This window comes from Pseudorca crassidens, chromosome 8 (assembly GCF_039906515.1).
Source record: "Pseudorca crassidens isolate mPseCra1 chromosome 8, mPseCra1.hap1, whole genome shotgun sequence".
Taxonomy (NCBI): Eukaryota; Metazoa; Chordata; class Mammalia; order Artiodactyla; family Delphinidae; genus Pseudorca; species Pseudorca crassidens.
Window position 1 is genome coordinate 79,440,965 of NC_090303.1, and position 25,664 is coordinate 79,466,628.

The 25,664-nt window shown below is 40.0% G+C and overlaps 1 protein-coding gene across 23 annotated transcripts in view; it reads right to left on the reverse strand.

The window, feature by feature from the left end:
- The window catches only part of CADPS2 (calcium dependent secretion activator 2), a 483,200-nt gene that overhangs the window by 371,074 nt on the left and 86,462 nt on the right, over positions 1-25,664 (reverse strand). For all 23 annotated transcript variants that reach the window (XM_067746860.1, XM_067746861.1, XM_067746863.1 and 20 more), the window contains exon 2: positions 6,208-6,321. In XM_067746860.1, coding sequence (XP_067602961.1) covers positions 6,208-6,321 — 114 coding nt within the window. The remainder of the gene's footprint in view (positions 1-6,207; positions 6,322-25,664) is intronic.

Sequence of the window (25,664 nt, forward strand, 5' to 3'; positions counted from 1 at the left end):
GGTGTTGAAACAACATTAATTTACTTTTCATTCTAATAAAGGCTTTTTTGATTCTCAATTATAAGTTCTTTGAGGGTAGGATTTTGTTATATTCCTTTGTCTTCCTACAGAGCCTAGTACACTGATTTGTGTAAAATCAATTACTTATTTGATTTTTCATAATAAAAGTGATTCTCTGACACGAAGAACTTGGCAAGTCCTATTTTTCACATACGCTCCAGGATGACAATCCAAGAACCACTTACTCAATACCTACATGATTCTCTCACTCATTCATGCAAATATTTATCAAGAACCTACTATGTGCACAGTTCTCAGTGCTGAGGCTACAGCAGTGGTCAAAAAACCGATTTTCTATACTCATGAAATCAATCTTTATTGTGTACCTGGGGATTCAAAGATGAATGAGGTCAAGGTTGTATCTCACCCAAGAACTCTGATGTGATAAATAAGTAATGTGAAGTAAACGGCAGAGCAGTAGGAAAGGATAATTCCTGCCCTAAGATGCAGCAGTTTATTCACACACTGTCCGGATACCCTAAGCTAAGGTACCACATTCACTAGTATGTTTCATGCAGTTTACAATAAAGCAGGCCAAACAGCACATGTGATCACAAAGCTTCCTTGACTCAGGTTCATGAAGCTCACGGAGCTGCTAAATTTCTATATTTAAAAACAAATCTTTGTTTCGTATCATGTTTCACAGTAGGTCTCATTAGTTTTAACAGGAATAGGAATTACTTAAATTTCACAGGTTTAATTAATTCTGAAGCTAAGCTGCCTGGGTTTGAAACCTGTATTTACACTAGCTCTGCAACCTTGGGCAGCTCACTTGAACTTATATGCCCTGGTTTCTTTACCTGTAAAGTGGGGAAATTAGCAGTTCCAAACTCTTAGAGCTCTTATGAGGGTTAAACAAACAAATGTACAGTATCTAAAGCATTCAGAACACTGCTTGGCTCATACACAGACCGATATGTGTTACCACCACTATCATCATCTTTATAGTCTTATTCACTTATTTTACTAGATAAGAGTGATGTCAGGGTCTTTAAGGGACTTTCTCAATCCTTTAATTCTAAGGAAGTCTCTATATTGACATAAAACATTTAGTATCACTTTTCCATATATAACATACATAACTACTGATCTATTGCATAAACGCCTGTTAACATCTGCAGCTACACAGTAAGTGACTGCCCATTAGAGAAAGTATTTCATGATTCATAAAGGATGCATGATAATAGAGTTGCTTATTATGAATATTATCCTCTTAATGTATATGCCAACTTCAAAAAACAGGTCCTGGGCTTCCCTGGTGGCACAGTGGTTGAGAGTCCACCTGTCGATGCAGGGGACACGGGTTCATGCCCCGGTCCATGAAGATCCCACATGCCGCGGAGCGGCTGGGCCCGTGAGCCGTGGCCACTGAGCCTGCGCATCCGGAGCCTGTGCTCCGCAACAGGAGAGGCCACAACAGTGAGAGGCCCACATACCGCAAAAAAAATAAATAAATAAAAATAAAATAAAATAAAATAAAATAATGAACGTACTTTGAAGAAATGCTTTTGGTCAAATATTGTGGAGAAAAAGAAATATATTGAGTAGCACACCAAGATCCCAGGTATTAAAGAGAGGTAAAGTAAACCAAATATCCAAAGGTACAACCAGTTTAAGAAGAGACAGATAGGGACTTCCCTGCTGGTCCAGTAGTTAAGATTGCAAGCTTTCAATGCAGGGGGTGCGATTTCGATCTCTGCTCAGGGAACTAAGATGCCACATGCCACACGGCCAAAAAACAATAATAACAACAAAGTTTAGCTTAAAAAAAAAAGATAATTCTTAATTGTCTATATAAAACAGACATACAACCAAGATGGAAAAGACTATTCATAAAATCACTGAAGGAGTACCATTTATGGAGCTAAAAAAATTAATAGCAGACAGACTTTGGAGAATTTGTAAGCCCTGAGTATAAAGATATATTTTCAATTTAATTGGTGATACAGGTTTACTAGGGTTTTTCACATATATGGATATATTCACACACACATACACATACTGCCATGGTTAGAAATGTCCATCACAGCTAAAGGCTACCAAAAATCTAATATATTAGAAAATCGCTACTGATGGATTAATTGTTGAAAACAGCTGTATACAGGAAACAACATGTAACATCCCTGAAAAGGGAGACCTTGAAATACATAAGCCAAAAAAGATCATAAAATCATAGAATACTAGGTTAGAAAGAACAATAAAGCCCAACCGTGCTTCTGAAGCATCTGCCGTCTTTGCGGAAGCACAAAGCCATGAAATTGAGATCATAATGGAAAGAAATTCCATGGCACTATTGAAGTGATACTTTAATTTAAAAATTATGGAGAAAAAACCCCAAATATACAATTTTACACAGAACAATAAGTGCTCCAATACTCATCCACTTAGTCAACAAGCTTTTGTTGAAAGCATTTGTGTGCCACAAAATACTTGCTACATTTGTGGAATAAGATGATAACCAGGGCAGAAATGGTTCCTTCAGGGAACATACATTCAAGAAGTCATTAAGATCTAGGTCGACATGTTTCTCAAAATACAGACTGAACCAAAGTCATCCCCAGGTGCAAGTTCAAAATTCAGATGCTCCATCCCAAGGAATTATGATTCAATAGGTATTGGGTAGAACCCAAGGTCTGTTTTTAATAAGCTTTAGTGGAAAGAGTGAGGTTTTGGCTCTGCTATTAGCTATGCAGCTTTGGGCACTAGTCACTTAACTTTGTCTCTAAGATGGGAATAATTCTGTTTAAAAGGTTTATTCTGAAGAATAAAAACATTTTCCAAGTGTTTTGCACAGTACGTGGCACAGGTGTATTCAAATGGCACCGTGAAAGTCAGAAAATCTGGATTCACACTGATCTCAGATGCTTACCAAATATACAACAGTGGACAAGTCACTGAAACCTCTGTGAGCTTCAGTTTCTATTTATGGAATTTGTGGGTAGTAATATTTTCACTGTTTAGCATAAAGATACTGGAAGAAGAAAAAATAGATATTTTTGGTAAGCTGTAAGAAGTACCACAGAGGTAATTATAGTAGAGGCTACCAGCAGGTTTTTAAAATTTTATTGAAGTATAGTTGATTTACAATGTTTTGTTTAATTTCTGCTGTATAGTAAAGTGACTCAGTTATACATACATTCTTTTCATATTCTTTCACATTATGGTCTATCACAGGATATTGAATATATAGCTCTCTGTGCTATACAGTAGGACCTTGTTGTTTATCCATTCTATATATAATGGTTTGCAGCTGCTAATCCCAAACTCCCAGTCCTTCCCTCCAACCACCTGCCCTTTAGCAATGACAAGTCTGTTCTCTATGTCTGTCTGTTTTTGTTTCGTAGATATGTTCATTTATGTCATAGTTTAGATTCCACATATAAGTGATTATCATATGGTATTTGTCTTTCTCTTTCTGACTTACTTCACTTGAGACTACCAGCATTGTTAGTCATAGCAAAGTATACTAAAACATAATCCTTAAAAAAGAGGGTAAAGACTTTTGTAGGAAAAATTGAGAAGCAATTTTTTTACCTTATTTTTCCAACAAAATTTACTTATCAAGAGTTTGAGTACCGAATGTGTGCCACCTGGGAAAATGGTAACTCCCCAAATGTAAATCAGGAATATAGACTCCATAGACGTTAATATAAATCTTAACCCCTTTGAGAACTTCATAAAGACAAGTCAGCTACAGTCTCACAAGCCAACAATTGTTGGAAATACTACCCAAAGAATAGAAAACCCTGGATCACCTAGCCCAATACTTAAACATTACTACCCACCAATTAGATAATAGAAATAGAAACACTGGAGCTCACAGAGGTTCAATGACTTGTCTGTTATGCGTTTGGTAAGCATCTGAGTTCAATGTGAAGCCACATTTCCTGACTTCCTAATAGGCCGCAGTCGTTTCCCAGCTGCCATTTTGAACACTCTTCAGTACTTACATCTCTTTCTGTAACAATCCCAGCAAGCGATCATCTAATTCCATTGGTCGGCAATCTACCAGTTGTAAGCGAATCACCTGGAAAGCTTTTAAAAATATAGATTCTGAAATTCTGATTCAGTAAGCCCAGGGCAGAGCTCTGGGACCCCTCTGTGCAAAATGCTTCCCAAGTGATTGTGAAGTGGGCGGGAATCTGGCCGCCAGTGATGCTGCACTCTCCAGTCCACTCTGTATCTGGGCGGTGCAACCAAACTCCAATAGTATTAGGTTGAAATCTTCCCCACTTCAGTTTCCATGTTAATTCTAGTTTTATCCTTGGGGCCACACACAACACAAGCCTCATCTGTCTTTAGGCCCTTCAAGTGATCTATATTATGGTATGTTTCAAATCTGTTATCACTAAACTTATCCACATCTTTTCATTTGTAGTTTGTACCCAGAACAGCACACCAGCCTCGTTTAGAAACAAAATGGTGATACTCCTTTATTACAGGAAAAATATTCTCATTAACACAACTTAAGTGTGCCTTTTACTAAACTGACAACAACATATTATGCTTACTTCTTTGTAATACCCTTATGAAAAACACTTACTTTGGAATATATTTATTTTGGAGTAATTTTAGGTTTACACAAAAGTGGCACATGTAGAACAAAGAGCCCCCATGCCCCCCTCACCCGGTTTCTTTTCCTAATGTTAACATGTACAATACCACAGTACTGAACCAAAAATGAGTTTGCTTAATTACATCTTTTTACACAAATTACTTAACCCATTTCTTTCCTCCTGAACACAGACGTTTGGCTTTTCTTTTACTACATGATGCAAGTATAGGCCCTTACATTTCATCTATTAAGATTCAAGGCAAGATTTCATCTTGCAAAACTTTGGCTCAAAGACTCAAGCTTTGGATACCCTATACTTGTTAAGATATTCTGAGTTGGGCTTCCCTGGTGGCGCAGTGGTTAAGAATCCGCCTGCCAATGCACGGGACACAGGTTCGAGCCCTGGTCTGGGAAGGTCCCACATGCTGCAGAGAGCAACTAAGCCCACGAGCCACAACTACTGAAGCCCGTGCACCTAGAGACTGTGCTCCGCAACAAGTGAAGCCACTGCAATGAGAAGCCCGTGCACCGCAACGAAGAGTAGCCCCCGCTTGCCGCAACTAGAGAAAGCCCTCACACAGCAACAAAGACCCAATGCAGCAAAAATAAATTAATTAAAAAAAAAAAGATATTCTGAGTCAAGGTTCAGTTAGACAGCATCCACTATTGCCACTAGATTCTTGCCACACACACACATCTGGTGAGTAAGACTTCTATACTTTTACCTTGTTTGACAGGCCTAGGCTTGGGATAACATACACCTCCCTCGGGTTGCATTAAGCCACTTCTGATACATACACACCATCAATTAATTACTAATCCAACCAAGTATCTGTACATCCAGTTACTTTGTTACTCCTGCAAAGATATTTCCCTGCCTCAGAAAACTTCAGACACGCTGCATCTCTATATTTTTAATTTGTACTAGTCTAATACACCTTTGTATGTTGTTCTTCAGCTGAGAGATGTACACTATCTTCACACTGGAAGGAATCCATGCACCAAATGACTCTAAAAGTCCTCAGGAAAAAAGGGAACTCTCTTAACATCTACTGGCCACTCACTGAAGCGGTTAATGACACTGTGTGAAAACTGGTGCCCACAGGAAGTCCACAGAGAATTCCTGATGACTCAGAAACTAAAATCAGAAGAAAGAGAAAGGTGGTCTTGTAGTATTATCTCCCCGGGAAGAAAAGAATTCAATTTATCCTCGTGAAATTAGTTCCTGGCCTTAAATATTATAAAGTTTAGTGAACAGAATGGCACAAGATAGCAATTTACTATTGAAATCCTGATTAAAAAGGATAAATTAGACATGTGGACCCAGAGATAGCTACACTCAGCTATATCAATCACTGCCAGAAGATTTTTCTAAACAGCTTACTTCTCCCTCAAAGGATGTGAATAATTTCCAATTCTGTTTATCTCTCAAAACCAGGCTGTGGAATCTGTTTTTAAATTGCAAAACAGAATTGACAATGCTTTCAAGGAAGGTGGCAAATTCACAGCCATCCTATCACACCAGTGAGCTTCTTAAAATGGGAAAGCCATTAAAAATGTCTTTTAAAAGGCATCAGACTCTTCAAACTTACCTCATAGTAACTCCGAACTGCATTGCAAAACGCTTCATCGGCTACAATCTGGGTTTCCCCATTGAGGAAGGCCTGGAACCGTTCTTTCAGTAACTGCAATTGCTGCTTGTTAAGCTGCAAGGAAAAAGAGGGAATCAGATCAAAAACTAGCCAATCCATGAAACATAATGACTTTTAAAAGTTACATTTGCTACTTGTGTCTAAGATTTCATACCTAGAATTAACTTATGGGTCATTTTAAAAATGTAGGTCACTGCCCCACATACTCTGCGATACCTGATATTGCGATGGAATCCAAATTTCTGCCCCAAACAGAATTCCCGTGATTACTACACTCTAATCCCTCTGTAGAGAGAAGAAAAAAAAAAATCTAAAATTCGAATGAGAAACTAACTGGCAGCTGCCCTGAATAGAGAGAGCAGAAGGGACAAGTGCTCTTGGAGGTGAACGGCCAACCATCAGCTTTGGACAAAAGGTGACAGGAAAGACAGAGGGACCCAGAGAAAGAATCCTCTGGAAAAGACATCTGTGGTATGCCAAAAGCCTGGATTCCATGAGTAAACACACCTCAGTGCCTGAGCTGAGATAAAGGAATGATAAGGAGGCGAACAGAGAGGCGATGGGGGGCAGTGAGTGCATCTGGAGGCAGGCTAGGGGAAGGCCGTGACGCAGGGAGTGGAGTGGAAGTTCACAACCAGATTTGTTCACCCTGGGTCTACCCATCACAGTTACGGAGGGTGGGTTAGACACGAACCATGACTTACTAAGCATGTCCTCTAGTTATCAACTACAAGAAGAGGCAGCTACTTCATTTGCAGGGCTCACTACAAAACGAGAAAGAGAAGCTCCTTGTTGAGAAAATTAAGTTCAATACAGCAGCAAAAGAGCATTAAACCAAGCATGGGACCCTTCTCCGCAGGAGCCCCAGGTGGCTGCACAGGCTCATCCCCACGAAGCCAGCACCAACTACAGAGGCATCCACTTCACTAGAGGCAGGGTGCGTTAGGTCAAGCAGAAGCATTTTTTTTTAATGCTTAACTGGAGACAGAGCACAGTCTTGCAGATAAAACAACAAATCCTGAGATATATAAGGAACAGAAGGAGTGATCTTTCCATTTCAGTCATCCTCATCAGACTGTTAAAGAACTCAGCCCAGTTCTGGATTCTACAGAGAGATGTGAAGCATTTGGAAACATGCTGAGGATAAAATGATTAAAGGATTAGAAAGACTAAACAAACTGGTATGATTTGGCTTCCAAAAGAAGGCCGATATGAAGTAAGTTTAAAACTGTTCAAAAGGCTTACTAAAATGCCATTCAAATATGAGACAAGCTCTTTCAAAACACGGGTTTTATTTAGGAGTCTAATAAACAAGACAGCCTGTAAAGAAACTGCTGCTGGTAGTAACAGACTGATAAAGAAGTGTCCTATTGTGCCGCAGTGTAAAAAAAACCCCTTGCCCCGAGCAGTGGAGAGAGGAGACCATTCCATTTCTTTAGTAAGGTTACCTTCTTCATTTTAGGGAAAGCTAAACCAAGCTGAAAAGCAGGAATGTCACCACTATATTACACTCTCCATTTCTATAATATGAAGAGAATGAAAGCAGGAACCTTTCCTGTATGTGTACTAGCAAGGCAAATTAAGCCCATGCCTTTAGCTCTCTAAACATGGTTCACAAAAGGGACCAGATGAAAGCAGGACAGCAACTGCTGAGAATGAAATGGCTGAGAGCAGTCTAGTTGCCAAGCCCTGGGAACCGCCAAGAAGGGCTTCAACTTGCAAACCAACTGTCCAGGTAAAATAATGTAAATGGAAATGTACACAGGGCAATGACAATGACCTGGAGGGGACCTTAATGATCATTTGTCCCAACTCCCTCATTCGATAAATAAAGTAAATATTGTTCAAAAACTACAACCTAGGGATATCTTCCTTCAATTTTCTTCTTTCAGAGGCATTTTATTCTTTAAGAACTAAATCTTTTCAATTTCTAGTTTGCCAGTGTTTAAGTTCAGCCATTGTGGCAGTGAGTTATGTTGTGGTGATTATGGTGTGAGAAATTCAAGCATATGAATCAAGAGAAGGAGATGGCACAAACCATCTTCTTGGAAACTAACAATGGTGGTGTAGTTCACAAAACACGCCAGAGGCACGTGGCTAAGTATAAGGCTTCAACTTTTTTTTTTTTTTTTTTTTTTTTGGTCCGCGGGCCTCTGACTGTTGTGGCCTCTCCCGTTGCGGAGCACAGGCTCCGGACGCGCAGGCTCCAGATGCGCAGGCTCAGCGGCCATGGCTCACGGGCCCAGCCGATCCACGGCATGTGGGATCTTCCCGGACCGGGGCACGAGCCCGTGTCCCCTGCATCGGCAGGCGGACTCTCAACCACTGCGCCACCAGGGAAGCCCAGGCTTCAACTTTTTTATGAATAAAAATTACTGCAGTTACATTTAAGACATAAAATGACAGCCATATCATAACGATATACAAACAGTCAATAAATGGATACTCCATTAGTACAGAGAAAAGGTCTACACTTCTACATAAAAGAGATAGGAAGGAAAAAAGGCAATTTAGAATCTAGCAGTGGGAAAGCAGTCGGAAAGAATTTCCTAAAAGCTACTGGCATTATCAAAATAAACTATGCTATACATCAACAGATAGAGACCAATATAATAAACCCATGAAATAGATCCAAATACAACCAGAACTGTACTATAAAATACCTTTATTCCACCTCAAATCAGTAGTAAAAGATGGTTTCTTCAATCAATGATGTTAGAATAACTGGGTAGCCATGGAGAAAAATATTAAGTTGGACCATAACACATGGTTACAGCCCAAATGAATGAAAACTTCTAATGTAAAAAAAGACCAAACCGTAAAGGTATTAGAAGAAATGGGAGAATTCCTTTAAACACGGGCATGAGAAAGATCTTTTTAAGCATGAATCAACATCTACAGGTCATAAATTTAGCTGCCTAAACATTAAAAATAGATTTAGTACTGTAGTAATCATTTTGCAATATATGTGTATCAAATCATCACATTATACTCCTTAAACCTATACAATGTTATGTCAAATATATCCTTTTTTAAATAAATAAATAAATTTAGCATGGCAAAACATACCATAAATAAAATCATTGGAAAAAAAGACTTACCAGAAAAAAAAAAAGACAAAAAACTTGCAACTCATACCCTAAAGAGCTAGTTTACCCTAAAGAGCTAGTTTTCAAACATATAGATCCTAGAAATTGACAAGAGTCTAACCTATAAGCCAACAGAAAGACAGGCAACATGGATGTACTGAGAGAAATGACTCAAGCTATGAAAACATGCCTAACTTACTTTACAGTTTTCTTTTCCAAATGAAGTCTACCTGAGAGCAGAAGGCTCCTGGGAAGATGGTGGAGCAGGAAGCACCAGAAATCTGTCTCCCAGGGGCTTCCCTGGTGGAGCAGTGGTTGAGAGTCTGCCTGCCAATGCAGGGGACACGGGTTCGAGCGCTGGTCTGGGAGGATCCCACATGCCGCGGAGCAACTGGGCCCGTGAGCCACAATTACTGAGCCTGCGCTCCACAACAAGAGCGGCCGCGACAGTGAGAGGCCCGCGCACCGCAATGAAGAGTGGCCCCCGCTTGCCGCAACTAGAGAAAGCCCTTGCACAGAAACGAAGACCCAACACAGTCAAAAATAAATAAATAAAATTTTAAAAAAAGAAAAAAAAGAAATCTGTCTCCCACCCTAGACAACAGCTGCATCCGCAGTATGTACCTGATGTAAATATTCTGGAACTCTGGAGTATACTTAAAGGCTTGCAACATGAAAGGGGAGGCTTGACTGGAAACTGCAGTTAACTCTATAATCAATTTCAGCTCTGCACAGTAGCACTTCCCACCCCTCAAGCCCCACATTAGCAAAAAACAAAACAAAAAAATGCCGACCACCTAACTTTTCATAAATAAAGGAGTAAATACTACTACATCAAACAGTGGTAATACTATTAGCTTTATAAAGAAGTATGACAAAGTTCTCTTATGTACTGATGTGAAAATATCCTCAAAATATCTTGGGGAAGGAAACAGTATAGAACAGTATTTAAAATAAGCCACCACTTCCATAGAAAAGGGACAAAAATCAGAACATGTATTTGCTTCCATATACAGACAAACTATGGAAGAAGGATGGCCTTGGACACTGGACAGATGGAAAATAAGGATGAAAAAGATCTTTCAACCTATATCACTTTATTCATTTTAAGTTTTAAATCACAGGACCCTTCTTACATACTCAAATTTTAATTTACATTTAAATTAAGCTTTAGGGCTTCCCTGGTGGTACAGTGGTTGAGAGTCCACCTGCCGATTCAGGGGACATGGGTTCGTGCCCCAGTCCGGGAAGATCCCACATGCAGCGGAGCGGTTGGGTCCGCGAGCCATGGCCGCTGAGCCTGCGCGTCCGGAGCCTGTGCTCCGCAGCGGGGGAGGCCACAACAGTGAGAGGCCCGCGTACCGCAAAAAAAAAAAAAAAGAAAAAAGAAATTAAGCTTTAAGAGCCACTTTACACATTTTTAAACTCAGAACAATTATGACTCACTGCAGACAGCTTAAATCTGATCATCCTGCAGAAAGACTGAACAAACCAATTGACTTTTTTAAATTTCTCCTTTCAGGTATAAGATTTGAACTTGACTGTATATCCACCCACCCCCCTTTTATTTATTTATTTTTTTTAACATTTCAAGGTTGAGGATTTCAAAGAAACAGAAAGAGTCAGGAAAGAACCATAATAATCATGCTACTCAACATTCTAATCAATGCATTAATCTTTACAAAATCCATACCAAGTGATCTCTCGGTCTCCATTTGAGCCTACTGAAACTAAAATACACACAGACATACACACCCTACCTTTATACCTTGCAATGAAGCCTACTTTAATTTTAGACAACTATGAAGGATTGAAACCTGCTTCCTTATGCCTTGCATAAATCCTAGTTCTATACTACCTAAGACCAAACAAACTAAACGTTATTTTGCTTCTTCAACATAGCAATTCAGGAAGTTGGAGACAAGTACTAGATTATTTGAGTCTTCTCTTTTCTAAAATAAACTTTACCAGTTCCCCCAGCATCCTAAGAGTACTCTCCAGTTTGCCCATAAATGAAGCATTACATAGCTAAATAAAACTTATTTACATAAAACTAAATATAAGAAAGTACTTTGAAAGCTATAACATCATGAAACTCATTACAACAGCCATGTCCCTTCCAAAATATACTCAACAGACTGATGATGATTCTCCTAGGATCATGTGGCCAACACAGAGACAAGTGGGAGGGCCACTTCTCACATTCTAAGTACTCTATGTCTATTAATTCAAACGAAAAACAAATTAACTCTTCTTGGCAGTCACATCAACTGACTCACATCGTGCTTACGATCAACAAAAATTCTAAAACATTCTTACATGTGCTTCACTGAGCCGTGTTTCCATCCTGGCTAGATTTATTTGGTCCATGGTTCCAGTCGATTCAGTTTTTTCTTTAGAATTCTGATTCCTTCACCCTGTGACCAAAGAACCCTCCTAGTTTTGTTATACCACTAACATAATAATGTGCTATCCATATTCTTCATCGTCCAGATCATTATAAAAATATTCATCAATTCAGGATTAAGCAAGAGGGAAACCTGTCATATGCATACCTCCTGTCTGACACAACCAATTAACATTTTGGAGGGCAGCTGGTTTTATTAGTCAGCCTATATATTAGTTTTGCCCATATACTGTCTTCACCCTAGTATATTTACTAATGAATGAAGAAAATATTTTTCAGAAGTAAAAAAACTGACCACCAGAAATTATCTAATGGGAATTTTAAGAAGAGCTTTTTATATGAAACCAAATTGCAAAAACTTAACTGGAACATAAATATCCTTGCAAACATCTAAATACAACCAAGAGATTTACCTTATAAAAAGAACACTTCAATTACTGACAGTAAAAGCTAAGTTTCATAAATCTTGGCTGGCAGTGATAATTTATCCATAATAATAGTGGCCTCAGAAAAAATACTTGATTTCTTGAGTTCAGAGATGTCTTATGCAACCTAGAGCGTTTTTTGTTTTGGGTTTTTTTTTTTTTTTTGTCCCTGTTCAAATTATATCCTAGCCTTTCTATTCTAAGTCATGATCAGCTGAAGCCTTATGCCTGGATCTTGACTGCAGCAGGAGACCACCCATTATGCTACTCAGGAACCTGGCAAACACTGCTGTGCAGAGCCTACCTGGCCCTGCAGCCCCGTCATGAGTCTGAACACTCATGGTGGGGCTGCATGACCTCCTGGTAAGTGAAGGAGGCCAAGGTCAGACTCTATAGCACAGTGGCAGGTGACCAGTGGGTAGGTACCTCCTCCGGGAGGGTGGGTGTCGGTGTACGCACAAACCTTAAAGAAAGTAGAAAGACAAGCACTTCTCAAGGAGGTGAAAGGATTTATTCCAGGCACAGATGGTCTCTGAAATGCACAAAGGCATAGCTTTAACACCCGTTAATGAGATATAGCAAAAGACATTAGCAGGAAAAGACTATAGGATAGGTATTGTTTTCTTTTTCCCTTCCTATGGACACTCTACCAGAAAGATCGGCATAAAACCACTGAGGCAAAATCATCAGAGCCTTTCTGAAACAGACCTCCCCAAACTGCATGTCGGAACAGAAACAACAAAGAGCCTCTGGCCCATTTCACACTTTATAATACCCTGTGGGAGTCACTGCTATTAACAATTTCCTATCCAAATAATTTCTCACTCTCCTCTACAGCTGCAGATACTTGGGACAGTGAATATGCCTATCTAAGACTACAAATACCAGCCTCACTTGACAGTGGACATGGTCAAGTGACTAAGTTAAAGCCAACAAGATGTAAGCAAAAGTATACGTGACTTGCAGAAAACCATAAACGGTAGCCGAAGCAAGCACTTTTTGCCTCCTTCTCTTTCCTCTTTTCCCACTGGCTGGAATTTGATGTGCTAGCTGGGAATGTAAGCTTGCCCATGAAGATGGTGAAGCAACAAATAAGAGCCTGAGACTCTCCCAAACGTGAAGCAGCCATTACAACCCTGGACTGCCACCTGCCAACTTGCTTTATGTGAGAGAGAGATAAACATCTATAGGTACAGATCACTCTTGGGGGCAGGGGGAGCTGGGCTTGGGTGCACTGGTCACATGTGACTGAACCAAATCCTAACTGATAGAAATCCCAATGAGATACCCCGTCAGGGAGAAAATGCCACAGCACTACCATCCCTGGCTAGTAGGTTTATCTCAATTTACTCTACAACAAAATCTTCTTTCCATATGTTATCTTATATGAAAAACTCCTCATCCAGTGAACTTGCCCCAATGAACAGTGAACACCAGATTCTAAGTGCCTGAGGGAGACTACAAATAAAGTTAGTTTGACAGACTGAGTTCTACTGTCCCACAGTATTGAAAAGGGGAAATTTTAGAAAGCCCCAGATTTGCAAATACTGCTTTAACATATTTTATAATAAAAGCTATACTAAAAGATGAGTACAGAGCAGAAAAATCCCATTGCACTGTGAACAAATGGGTCCCAGGCTAGGCTTGCCCAGCTGCTAAGTATGACTTCTATCCACACTCTCACTGACCTCCTAGTTGAATTCAAGCCTCAGCAAAATTACAAGTCACTACAGGGAACTGGCTTGGGGTAGGGGAGCTGCTGGTGAACACTGAAACTAGGGAAGTTAAATCCATGATTCTATGAATTTCCTTGCTGCACTGTACTGAGCACACTTCACGCATGTCTCATTAAATCTCCCTAAATCTTCTAGAAAGTTCATCCTCATTTCACAAATGAGGAAGTTAAGCATCTCACCTAACTTCACATCTAGGAAGTGACAAGGGCAGAATCTCAACCAGTAACCTGATCTAAAGCATATATTCTTTCCAACCTCCACATTATTCTGTTTCCCTCACAGCCATGCTTTTTTTTTCAGTAAGAGGTATGTAATTCCTGCATGTATTTGCTTATTTAACTCCTCCCACTACAATAAAACTAACTTTAGGATAAGAACTTCATTGTACCTCACAGCACTAATCCCATACTAAAATAGTGCCTCAAACCTCTACAATGGATGAGAAAACAGTCTATTATGTATATCTTTACTCATTTCATTATTTAATAAGGTTATATATGACTAACAGGGCATTAGAGTGAGTAAGAGCACAGGCTCTGGTTTAAGACTACTGTCTGTATCAGGATCCCCCACAATTTGTAGGGTCTTCCACAGGTCATTAACCTCAAGTTGTTCACCGAGACAGCAAGGAGAGTAATAATGAACATTTAGTAGGGCTGTTGTCAGAAACACATGGTGGGGACTTCCCTGCCAGTCCAATGGTTGAGATTTCACCTTCCACTGCAGGGGGTGAGGGTTTGATGCCTGGCTGGGGAGCTAAGATCCCACATGCCTCCGGGCCAAAAAAACAAAACACAGAAGCAATACTGTAACTAATTCAACAGACTTTAAAAATGGTCCACATAAAAAAAAAGTCTTAAAAAGAAACACATGGTGATGTTATTTCAACAACTTAAAGAAGCACCAGACAAAGCTGAATCTTAACATGGATGCAGGCACAAGCCTCTCAGATAGCCTCATCTACCAGAGGGCAGAGAGCAGAAGCAAGAGCTACAGTCCTGCAGCCTATGGAACAAAAACCACATTCACAGAAACACAGACAAAAGGAAAAGGCAGAGGGCTATGTACCACATGAAGGAACAAGATAAAACCCCAGAAAAACAACTAAATGAAATGGAGATAGGAAACCTTCCAGAAAAAGAATTCAGAATAATGATAGTGAAGATGATCCAGGAGCTTGGAAAAAGAAAGGAGTCAAAGATCAAGAAGATGCAAGAAATGTTTAACAAAGACCTAGAAGAATTAAAGAACAAGGACCTAGAAGAATTAAAGAACAAACCAAGACGAACAACACAATAACTAAAATGAAAAATACACTAGAAGGAATCAAGAGCAGAATAACTGAGGCAGAAGAACAGATAAGTGACCTGGAAGACAGAATGGTGGAATTCACTGTTGTGGAACAGAATAAAGAAAAAAGAAAGAAGAGAAATGAAGACAGCCTAAGAGACCTCTGGGACAACATTAAACACAACATTCGCATTACAGAAGTCCCAGAAGGAGAAGAGAGAGAGAAAGGACCAGAGAAAATATGTGAATAGATTACAGTCGAAAACTTCCCTAACATGGGAAATGAAATAGCCACCCAACCCCAGGAAGTGCAGAGAGTCCCAGGCAGGATAAAACCAAGGAGAAACACTCTGAGACACATACTAATCAAACTGACAAAAGCTAAACACAAAGAAAAATTACTGAAACCAACAAGGGAATAACACAAATAACATACAAGGGAACTCCCATAAGGTTAAAAGCTGATTTCTCAGCAGAAACTCTACAAGCCAGAAGGGAGTGGAACGATAAATTTAAACTGATGAAAGGGAAGAACTACAACCAAGATTACTCTACCTGGCAAATATCTCATTCAGATTCGACAGAGAAGTCAAAAGCTTTACAGACAAGCAAAAGCTAAGAGAATTCAGCACCACCAAACCAGCTCTGCAACAAATGCTAAAGGAACTTCGCTAAGTGGGAAACACAAGAGAAGGAAAGACCTACAAAAACAAACCTGTAACACTTAAGAAAATGGTCATCGGAACATACATATCAATAATTACCTTAAATGTGAATGGGTGAAATGCTCCAACAAAAGACACAGGCTTGCTGAATGGATACAAAAACAAGACCCATATATATATATGCTGTCTACAAGAGACCCACTTCAGACCTAGGGGTACAGACAGGCTGAAAGTGAGTGGATGGAAAAAGATATTCCATGCAAATGGAAATCAAAAGAAAGCTGGAGTAGCAATACTCCTATCAGATAAAGTAGACTTTAAAATAAAGAATGTTACAAGAGACAAGGAAGCACACTACATAATGATCAAGGGATCAATCCAAGAAGAAGATATAACAATTATAAGTATATATGCACCCAACACAAGAGCACCTCAATACATAAGGCAACTGCTAACAGCTATAAAAGAGGAAATCCACAGTAACACAATAATAGTGGGGGACTTGAACACCTCACTTACACCAATGGACAGATCATCCAGACAGAAAATTAATAAGGAAACAGAAGCTCTAAATGACACAATAGACCAGATAGATTTAATTGAAATTTATAGGACATTCCATCCAAAAATAGCAGATTACACTTTCTTCTCAAGTGCACACAGAGCATTCTCCAGGACAGATCATATCTTGGTTCACAAATCAAGCCTCAGTAAATTTAAGAAAATTGAAATCATATCAAGCATCTTTTCTGACCACAACACTCTGAGATTAGAAACCAATTACAGGGGAAAAAACGTAAAAAACATAGACACATGGAGGCTAATCAATACATTACGAAATAACCGAGATATCCCTGAAGAACTCAGAAAGGAAACCAAAAACACCTACAGACAAATGAAAACGAAAACACAACAATACAAAACCTATTGGATGCAGCAAAAGCAGGTCTAAGAGGGAATTTTATAGCAATACAATCCTACCTCAAGACACAAGACAAAACTCAAATAAACAATCTAACTTTACACCCAAAAGAACTAGAGAAAGAAGAACAAACAAAACCCAAAGTCAGTAGAAGGAAAGAAACCATAAAGATCAGAGCAGAAATAAGTGAAATAGAAACAAAGAAAACAATAGCAAAGATCAATAAAACAAAAAGGTGGTTCTTTGAGAAGATAAAGAAAATTGATAAACAATTAGCTAGACTCATCAAGAAAAAGAGGGAGAGGACTCAAATCAATAAAATTAGAAATGAAAAAGGAGAAGTAACAACATACACCGCAGAAATGCAAAGCATCATAAGAAATTACTACAAGCAATTCTATGCCAATAAAATGGACAACCTGGAAGAATGGACAAATTCTTAGAAAGGTATAACCTTACAAGACTGAACCAGGAAGAAACAGAAAATTTGAGACCAATCACAAGTAATGAAATTGAAACTGTGGTTAAAAATCTTACAACAAATCAAAGTACAGGGCCAGATGGCTTCACAGGTGAATTCTATCAAACATTCAGAGAAGAGTTAACACTCATCCTTCTCAAACTCTTCCAAAAAATTGCAGAGCACTCCCAAATTCATTCTATGAGGCCACCATCACCAACATACCAAAACCAGAAAGAGATACAAAAAAAAGAAAATTAAAAAACCAATATCACTGATGAATATAGACGAAAAAATCCTCAACAAAACACTAGTAAACAGAATCCAACAACACATTAAAATGATCACACACCATGATCAAGTGGGGTTTAGCCCAGGGATGCAAGGATTCTTCCATATACGCAAATCAATCAATGTTATACACCATAGTAACAAATTAAAGAATAAAAACCATATGATCATCTCAATAGATGCAGAAAAAGCTTCTGACAAAATTCAACACCGATTTATGATAAAAACTCTCCAGAAAGTGAGCACAGAGGGAAACTACCTCAACATAATAAAGGCCATATATGACAAACCCACAGCAAATGTCATTCTCAATGGTGAAAAACTGAAAGCATTTTCTCTAAGATCAGGAACAAGACAAGGTTGTCCACTCTCACCACTATTATTCAACATAGTTTTGGAAGGCCTAGCCACGGAAATCAGAGAAGAAAAAGAAATAAAAGGAATCCAAACTGGAAAAGAGGACGTAAAACTGTCACTGTTTGCAGATGACATGATGCTATACATAGAGAATCCTAAAGATGCTACCAGAACACTACTAGAGCTAATCAATGAATCTGGTAAAGTTGCAGGATACAAAATTACTGCACAGAAATCTCTTGCATTCCTATACACTAACAATGAAAGATCAGAAAGAGAAATTAAGGAAACAATCCCATTCCATTCACCACTGCAACAAAAAGAATAAAATACCTAGGAATAAACCTACCTAAGGATGTAAAAGACCTGTACTCAGGAAACTATAAGACACTGATGAAAGAAATCAAAGATGACACAAACAGATGGAGAGATACACCACGTTCTTGGATTGGAAGAATCAATACTGTGAAAATGACTATACCACCCAAAGCAATCTACAGATTCAATGCAATCCCTATCAAGTTACCAGCAGCATTTTTTACAGAACTAGAACAAAAAAATCTTAAAATTTGTAATGAGACACAAAAGACCCCGAATAGCCAAAGCAGTCTTGAGGGAAAAAAGTGGAGCTGGAGGAATCAGACTTCCTTTCTTCAGACTATTCTACAAAGCTACAGTAATCAAGACAATCTGGTACTGGCACAAAAACAGAAATATAGATCAATGGAACAGGATAGAAAGTCCGGCGATAAACCCACACACCTATGGTCAACTAATCTATGACAAAGGAGGCAAGGATATACAATGGAGAAAAGACAGTCTCTTCAATAAGTGGTGCTGGGAAAACTGGACAGCTACATGTAAAAGAATGAAATTAGAATGCTCCCTAACACCATACACAAAAATTAACTCAAAATGGATTAAAGACCAAAATCTAAGACCGGACACTATAAAACTCTGAGGAAAACATAGGAAGAACACTCAGACATAAATCACAGCAAGATCTTTTTTGATCCACCTCCTAGGGTAATGGAAATAAAAACAAAAATAAACAAATGGGACCTAACGAAACCTAAAAGCTTTTGCACAGCAAAGGAAACCATAAACAAGACGAAAAGACAACCCTCAGAATGGGAGAAAATATTTGCAAATGAATTAACAAAGGATTAATCTCCAAAATATATAAACAGCTCATGCAGCTCAATATTAAAAAAATAAACCCAATCCAAAAATGGGCAGAAGATCTAAATAGACATTTCTCCAAAGACAACATACAGATGGCCAAGAAGCACATGAAAAGCTGCTCAACATCACTAATTATTAGAGAAATACAAATCAAAAGTACAGTGAGGTATCACCTCATACCAGTTAGAATGGGCATCATCAGAAAATCTACAAACAACAAATGCTGGAGAGGGTGTGGAGAGAAGGGGATGCTCTTGCACTGTTGGTGGGAATGTAAATTGATACAGCCACTATGGAGACCAGTATGGAGGTTCCTTAAAAAACTAAAACTAGAATTACTATATGATGCAGCAATCCCACTACTGGGCATATACCCAGAGGAAAACATAATTCAAAAAGACACATGCACCCCAATGTTCATTGCAGCACTACTGACAACAGCCAGGCCATGGAAGCAACCTAAATGCCCATTGACAGACAAATGGATAAAGGAGACGTGGTACAAACATACAATGGAATATTACTCAGCATAAAATGGGACGAAATTGGGTCATTTGTAGAGACGTGGATGGATCTAGAGACTGTCATACAGAGTGAAGTAAGTCAGAAAGAGAAAAACAAATATATGTGGAACCTAGAAAAATGGTACAGATGAACCGGTTTGCAAGGCAGAAATAGAGACACAGATGTAGAGGACAAATGTATGGACACCAAGGGGGGAAAGTTAGGGTGTGGGGGTGGGGTGTTGGGATGATTTGGGAGATTGGGATTGACACATATACACTAATATGTATAAAATAGGCAACTAATAAGAACCTGCTGTCTAAAAAATAAATAAATAAAATTAAATTAAAAAAAAAAAAGATGGATGCAGATGAACAATCAACAATAGACTGTCCGGAGCTGGGTTGCCCATCGAGGAGCCACTAACCACACGTGGCTATTGAGCACTTGAAACGCGGCCAGCCCAACTCAACACACACTCTATGTCGAAACACATCCTGGATTCAAATACTCTATGCAAGAAAAAGAAGATTACGAAACATCTCACTAACACTTGCATAGTGGTTACATGTTGAAAAAGTGTTTTGGATACATGGGGTAAAATAAATTATTAACATGACCTTTATCATTTTTATAATGTTTTAATATTGCTACTAGAAAACTCTGAAGTACCTGTGTGGCTCCCGCTATATTTCAATTGAACAGCACCGGTATAGAGAAATGTGCGAGGTGGTGAAATGTCCCTTGAAGACACAAGTGAACGAAGCCTCGCTGCACCATGCAAAACAGGGGTGGCCTCACTCACAGCAGCAGGCCCCACAGTATAAAGCTTGTGACGAAGCCTGTGGTATAACTGATTGAAGAGAAACGGAACAAAGGCCAAAATGCAAAACCTAGGTATTTGCCTAGCGTTTTTCACTGTCAGAGAGTGAAGTAGGTGTTATTAAGTCCCATGTTATGGATAAGAAAACAAACTGAGAGGTGAAGATACAAAATCAGTTAGCTCACAGAACTAGGACCCTAACCTAGGTCTCTCCTGAATCCAAGCCCACATTTTTTACTTGACCCTGCGTGCCCCCATCCCATTGGCATGTCCTTACATGACTGAGCCTTCATTCAGCCTACTCTTACAAAAGACAATCAAGCTAAGTACTGAGGAGTCATTCAACAGAACTGTCTCATACTCCAGAACATGGCGATAGGTAGGTGAGAGAGAACATTGGCAAGTCTTGTTGGTGATTATCTTCCCCAAATCTGCTTTTTCATTAGCATCTGTTTCACCCACCAGAGTGAAACAGATCTATGACAGTAACTTCTAATCGTCCCCATTAATAACACAACCTCATCAAAAGCAAAACCAATTGTGATGGTTAATTTTATGTGTCAACTTGACTGAACAAGGGGACACTCAGAAAGCTGGTAAAAAGTTATTTCTGAGTGTGTCTATCACGGTGTTTCTAGAAGAGATTAGCATTTGATTCAGTAGACCGAGTAAAGAGATCCACCCTCACCAACGTGGGCAGGCATCACATAATTCATTGTCAGCTGAATACAACAAAAAAGGTTAAGGAAGGGCAAATTCTCTCTCTTTCCTTGAGCTGGGAGGTCAATCTTTTCTGGCCTGGGGACATCATAGCTCCTGCTTCTTGGGGCCTTTCAACTTAGACTGAAGTATCCCACAAGCTTTCCTGGCTTCTCCAACTTGCAGAAGTCAGACTGTGGGACTATTTGGCCTCCGTACTGCATGAGCCAATTCCTATATGATGTTTACATATATAATCTCCTATTGGGCTTCTATCTCTAGAGAACCCTGACTAATACACCAATCACCAAAAATAATAACAGCCTTAGCAATCTAGCAATTCAGAGATAACTGGGGGCTGGGAATGGGGGGCAGGGTAGAAGGTTCGAAGAGAAACAAACCTTAGGAGCTACTCTGAGAACTTCTTACTACAATCAAAAGTCACTCCTTCCCCCATTAAGGTCTGACAAAAGTCAATAAGCCTTCCTCAACCAAGTAGTCTTGGAAGTTTACTATGGAGAAAAGACAGGAATAGGAGATAGTTCAGGACAAGCTTTGCTACCTTATAGTCCTACAAAGTCAGAAGAGTCTGTCGTCATGAGCCATCTTTCCAACTCTAGTCAATGGTTTCCTACAAACAACACTAGTGAATTATGTCAAGGTACATCATGAGGGAACTGCCCTTTTGAGACAATATAATTTCCCCCTGACTAAACTTAATGTGTAATTTAATACCCAGTAGCTTATACTAATACCCAATAGGTTATACTAATTGACAACTTACTACATAAGAAGCACATTTCTAACCTCATTACAAGTATTATTTTAAACTTCCTATAAGGTGGGTTTTTTGTTTCAAATAGGAGGAAGCGAAGACCCAGAGAAATAAATAAAGTGGTCCAGTTCATGCGATTTAGGGGCAGGGACAGGTACACCTACTAGCATGCTCTTAGCCACTGGCTACCCTTGGGGTTTCTTCTGGAACTCCCCAAATCACATCTCCATACCCAGGTAAAGACACGGGGCTACCAGAGCCTGGGAAAGCTGACCATGGGATTTGATGGGACTGAAGAGGCACATAAAAGCTCCCCTTCTTCCCATTTACCTCCAAAACATCATCTCATTCTCATCCACATTACTGAGCCTTTGCAAACACTTCCTCCTGCCTGGAATATCCTTTCATCCTTTAGGAACATAACTCAGATGAAACCTCCTAGAAATCATCTTCCTTCAGCTCCCCCCAAATTAAGTCAACTCATACTCTCTGTCACTTCTGCACCACATACATTCATCTATCATTTGCTTAATGTGGCTTTCTCCTTACTAGGGTACAGACCCCTTAAACAGCAATGCCAGTCATCTCTATATCCCCCTTCCCCACTCAGTACAATGTTTGTTGATTATGAATTTATCTATTGGTGAAGAAAATCCAGAGTGGAAGACAATATCACCATTCAATACTGCTTTTCTGGGAATGTATCCTGTCACAGCCATTGACAAAAGACACTAGCAGTGATATAATTGAGTGAGGCATAGGGAACAAACAGTCTTAGAAAAGAATTCCAAGATAGCTTATGTGTTGTCCAAATAATAAGTTCCTGGCCAGACTCGGTGAAGCCTGAAGAAAAAGCAAAGGATTTCTTGGTTGAGCTGCAGTGTGAGTGGTTCTGTCATGCAGATGATATTGTTCTTGGGCAGGAAGAACTCTGTGCCTCAGAACCACCTGGTATTGCATGAAAATGTTCTGTATGCTGAAAACATATTTGAATGAAACAGTGATTTTATATTCATTATAAGGAATTCAGACGGGCTCAGCAGTAGACACATGCTGGCCTAAAAGCTCAGACACACTGACCAGCTCCGAGCCCAACGGCCTTTTCCAGTAGACAGTTAAGTCGTTTGAAATAGTTCCTTTTGAAAGAAGAAAACATGATATAAATTTGCTTTCCAAAGAAGTGTTTGAAGTTTTTACTTTCTTTCTAAAGTAGGTATGTCAAGGATGAGAAATGTCTCGCTATAAAGGGAAAACGGAAGAATAGGAAGGAAGGTAAGGAACTTTCAGCTTGCCATCTTTGTGGACCCATCCTTCTGACACACACAGCGGTAGAATCTAAAAAGAAAAGCATTAAGTCTACCTTACTCCTTTAATTTAGTGAGGGTGCATGTGACTGAAGGTTGCAGAAGCCCCAACTCAAAATAGCCTGTTAAACAATAAAAAGGCTGATCATCACATTTCTCAACAAGTCCAAAGGTAAGAGGGTTCCAGAGTTAACCAGTCAGTTAACCTGGTCACTCGATGAAGTCACCAAGGACCCAAGCCTTATCAGTAAGTCTATATCCTCCATATGTTGGCTTGTTCTCAGATCTACTGCCTCCAAAGAATTCCATATTAACTCTACGCAAAGCATCCTCACAACAATAACCAAGGTTGAAGAAAATATTTTCATTCTGAAAAATGGAAAGAGGGAGGAGAAAACTTTCCCAGAAACAGCACACCCTCCAGCAGATCTTCCCCCACAGGTCACTGGCCAGAAATGATTCATGCATCCATTCCTAAAGGAACCAGGGAGGGAAAGTAAAGGAAATATCATGACTGACCAATGAAAAGTCACCCAGAGACAAGAAGAATCCAGCCACTCCTGTAGAAAAATAGGGACTATATATCTGAATAAAACCAAAGGCCTGCTAAGGAAGAAGAGGAGCTAGAGCATGGCTACTGTGTGGGCAACACACTGCTGTTCTGTCCTGACCTGTCCAATAAGGAAGCCTGAACTGGAAAACCACACTCAAAATATCAAGACTAGTATCTCCTCATGTCTAACACAAATTCCCTAAGAAATAACAAAATTCTACCTCTACCTAGAACAGAAATCTTAGCTGCAACAACTTTAAAATTTTCAAAATAAGTTAAATCATATTGACTACTGCATTTGTATCTACATACTTAGGGACAAAAATGCCAGGGTTGGGCTTCCCTGGTGGCGCAGTGGTTGAGAGTCCGCCTGCCGATGCAGGGGACACGGGTTCGTGCCCCCGTCCGGGAAGATCCCACATGCCACGGAGCGGCTGGGCCCGTGAGCCATGGCCGCTGAGCCTGTGCGTCCGGAGCCCGTGCTCAGCGACGGGAGAGGCCACAGCAGTGAGAGGCCCGCGTACCGCAAAAAAAAAAAAAAAAAAGCCAGGGTCACATTGCTCCCTTAACAATGAAAATTATCTCGTATTTATTTCCTTCTTTAACTTTACAAAATTTATCCAGCAAAAAAATGCTATACTACCTCTAAGACATCATATATGTTGGCAAACTCAAGGATCTGTGAAGATTAAACAGATAAAAATCCTCTTCAAGAATAACATTAAAAGAACTGAACACCTAGACTAGCATGATGTAAATATTTGCTTTAGACTTTTGGATTCTAAAACCAATTCTGAATTCAAGTACAGAAGACTGCTGATAAATAAAGGCAAATGCTTAGCACATCTGTTCACCAAGTGAGGTCAAATAAGGAGAATATATAATGATTTTCTGATTAAGAGAGAAAAGCAAAATGAGGGTCTATTGTACCACTTACGAAGCTAGTTTTCAAGTGATAAACAAGAAAAAAAAACAACAGGTAGAGGGAGTTTCAAGGATGGCAGAGTAGAAGTACCCTGAGCTCACCTCCTCTCACAGGCACACCAAAATTACAGCCATTTACAGAACAACTAGGGGGCGGCCCCACCTACCAGTGGTCCAACACCAGCTCTGGGACATCTGGGCCCTGCAGCCAGACCCCAGGACATGGCTCTGCTCACTAGTAGGCAGGTACCAACCTCAGGATCACCTGGACCCCAACTCCGCCCTCCAGTGAGCCAGCACTAGCCCCAGGAACCCTGAGGGTTCCCCAGCCGGCCGCCTCATGAACCAGCCCCCCAATCAGCAGTTGGCAGCCTCAAAAGAAGGCAGGACCTGGCAGCCAACCAGATCAGGAGCTGGCCATGCCTACCAGACCACCCATAGCAGTCAGCCTGTCACAACCGAAGGATCCACACAGCCCACTTGGAGGGCAATCCTAGAGTGTATAGCTCTAGTGACTAGAGGAGAATGCACTGGCAGGATACATAGGCTGTCTCCTACAAAACGTTACTTCTCCAAGGTTCGGAAATGTAACCAACTTACCAGATACATAGAAATAAACAAAAAAAGTTAGGGCTTCCCTGGTGGCACAGTGGTTGAGAGCCCGCCTGCCGATGCAGGGGACACAGGTTCGTGCCCCAGTCCGGGAAGATCCCACATGCCGCGGAGCGGCTAGGCCCGTGAGCCATGGCCACTGAGCGTGTCTGGAGACTGTGCTCTGCAACGGGAGAGGCCACAGCAGTGAGAGGCCCGTGTACCGCAAAACAAACAAACAAACAAAAAAAGCCCCAACAGGTTAGGCAAAATGAGGCAACAGAGGAACAAGTTCCAGATGAAGGAACAAGAACTAAGTGAGGTGGAGATAGGCAATCTACCCAAGAAAGCGTTCAAGGTACTGGTGTAAAAATGACTGAAGATGACAGGAGAAGAA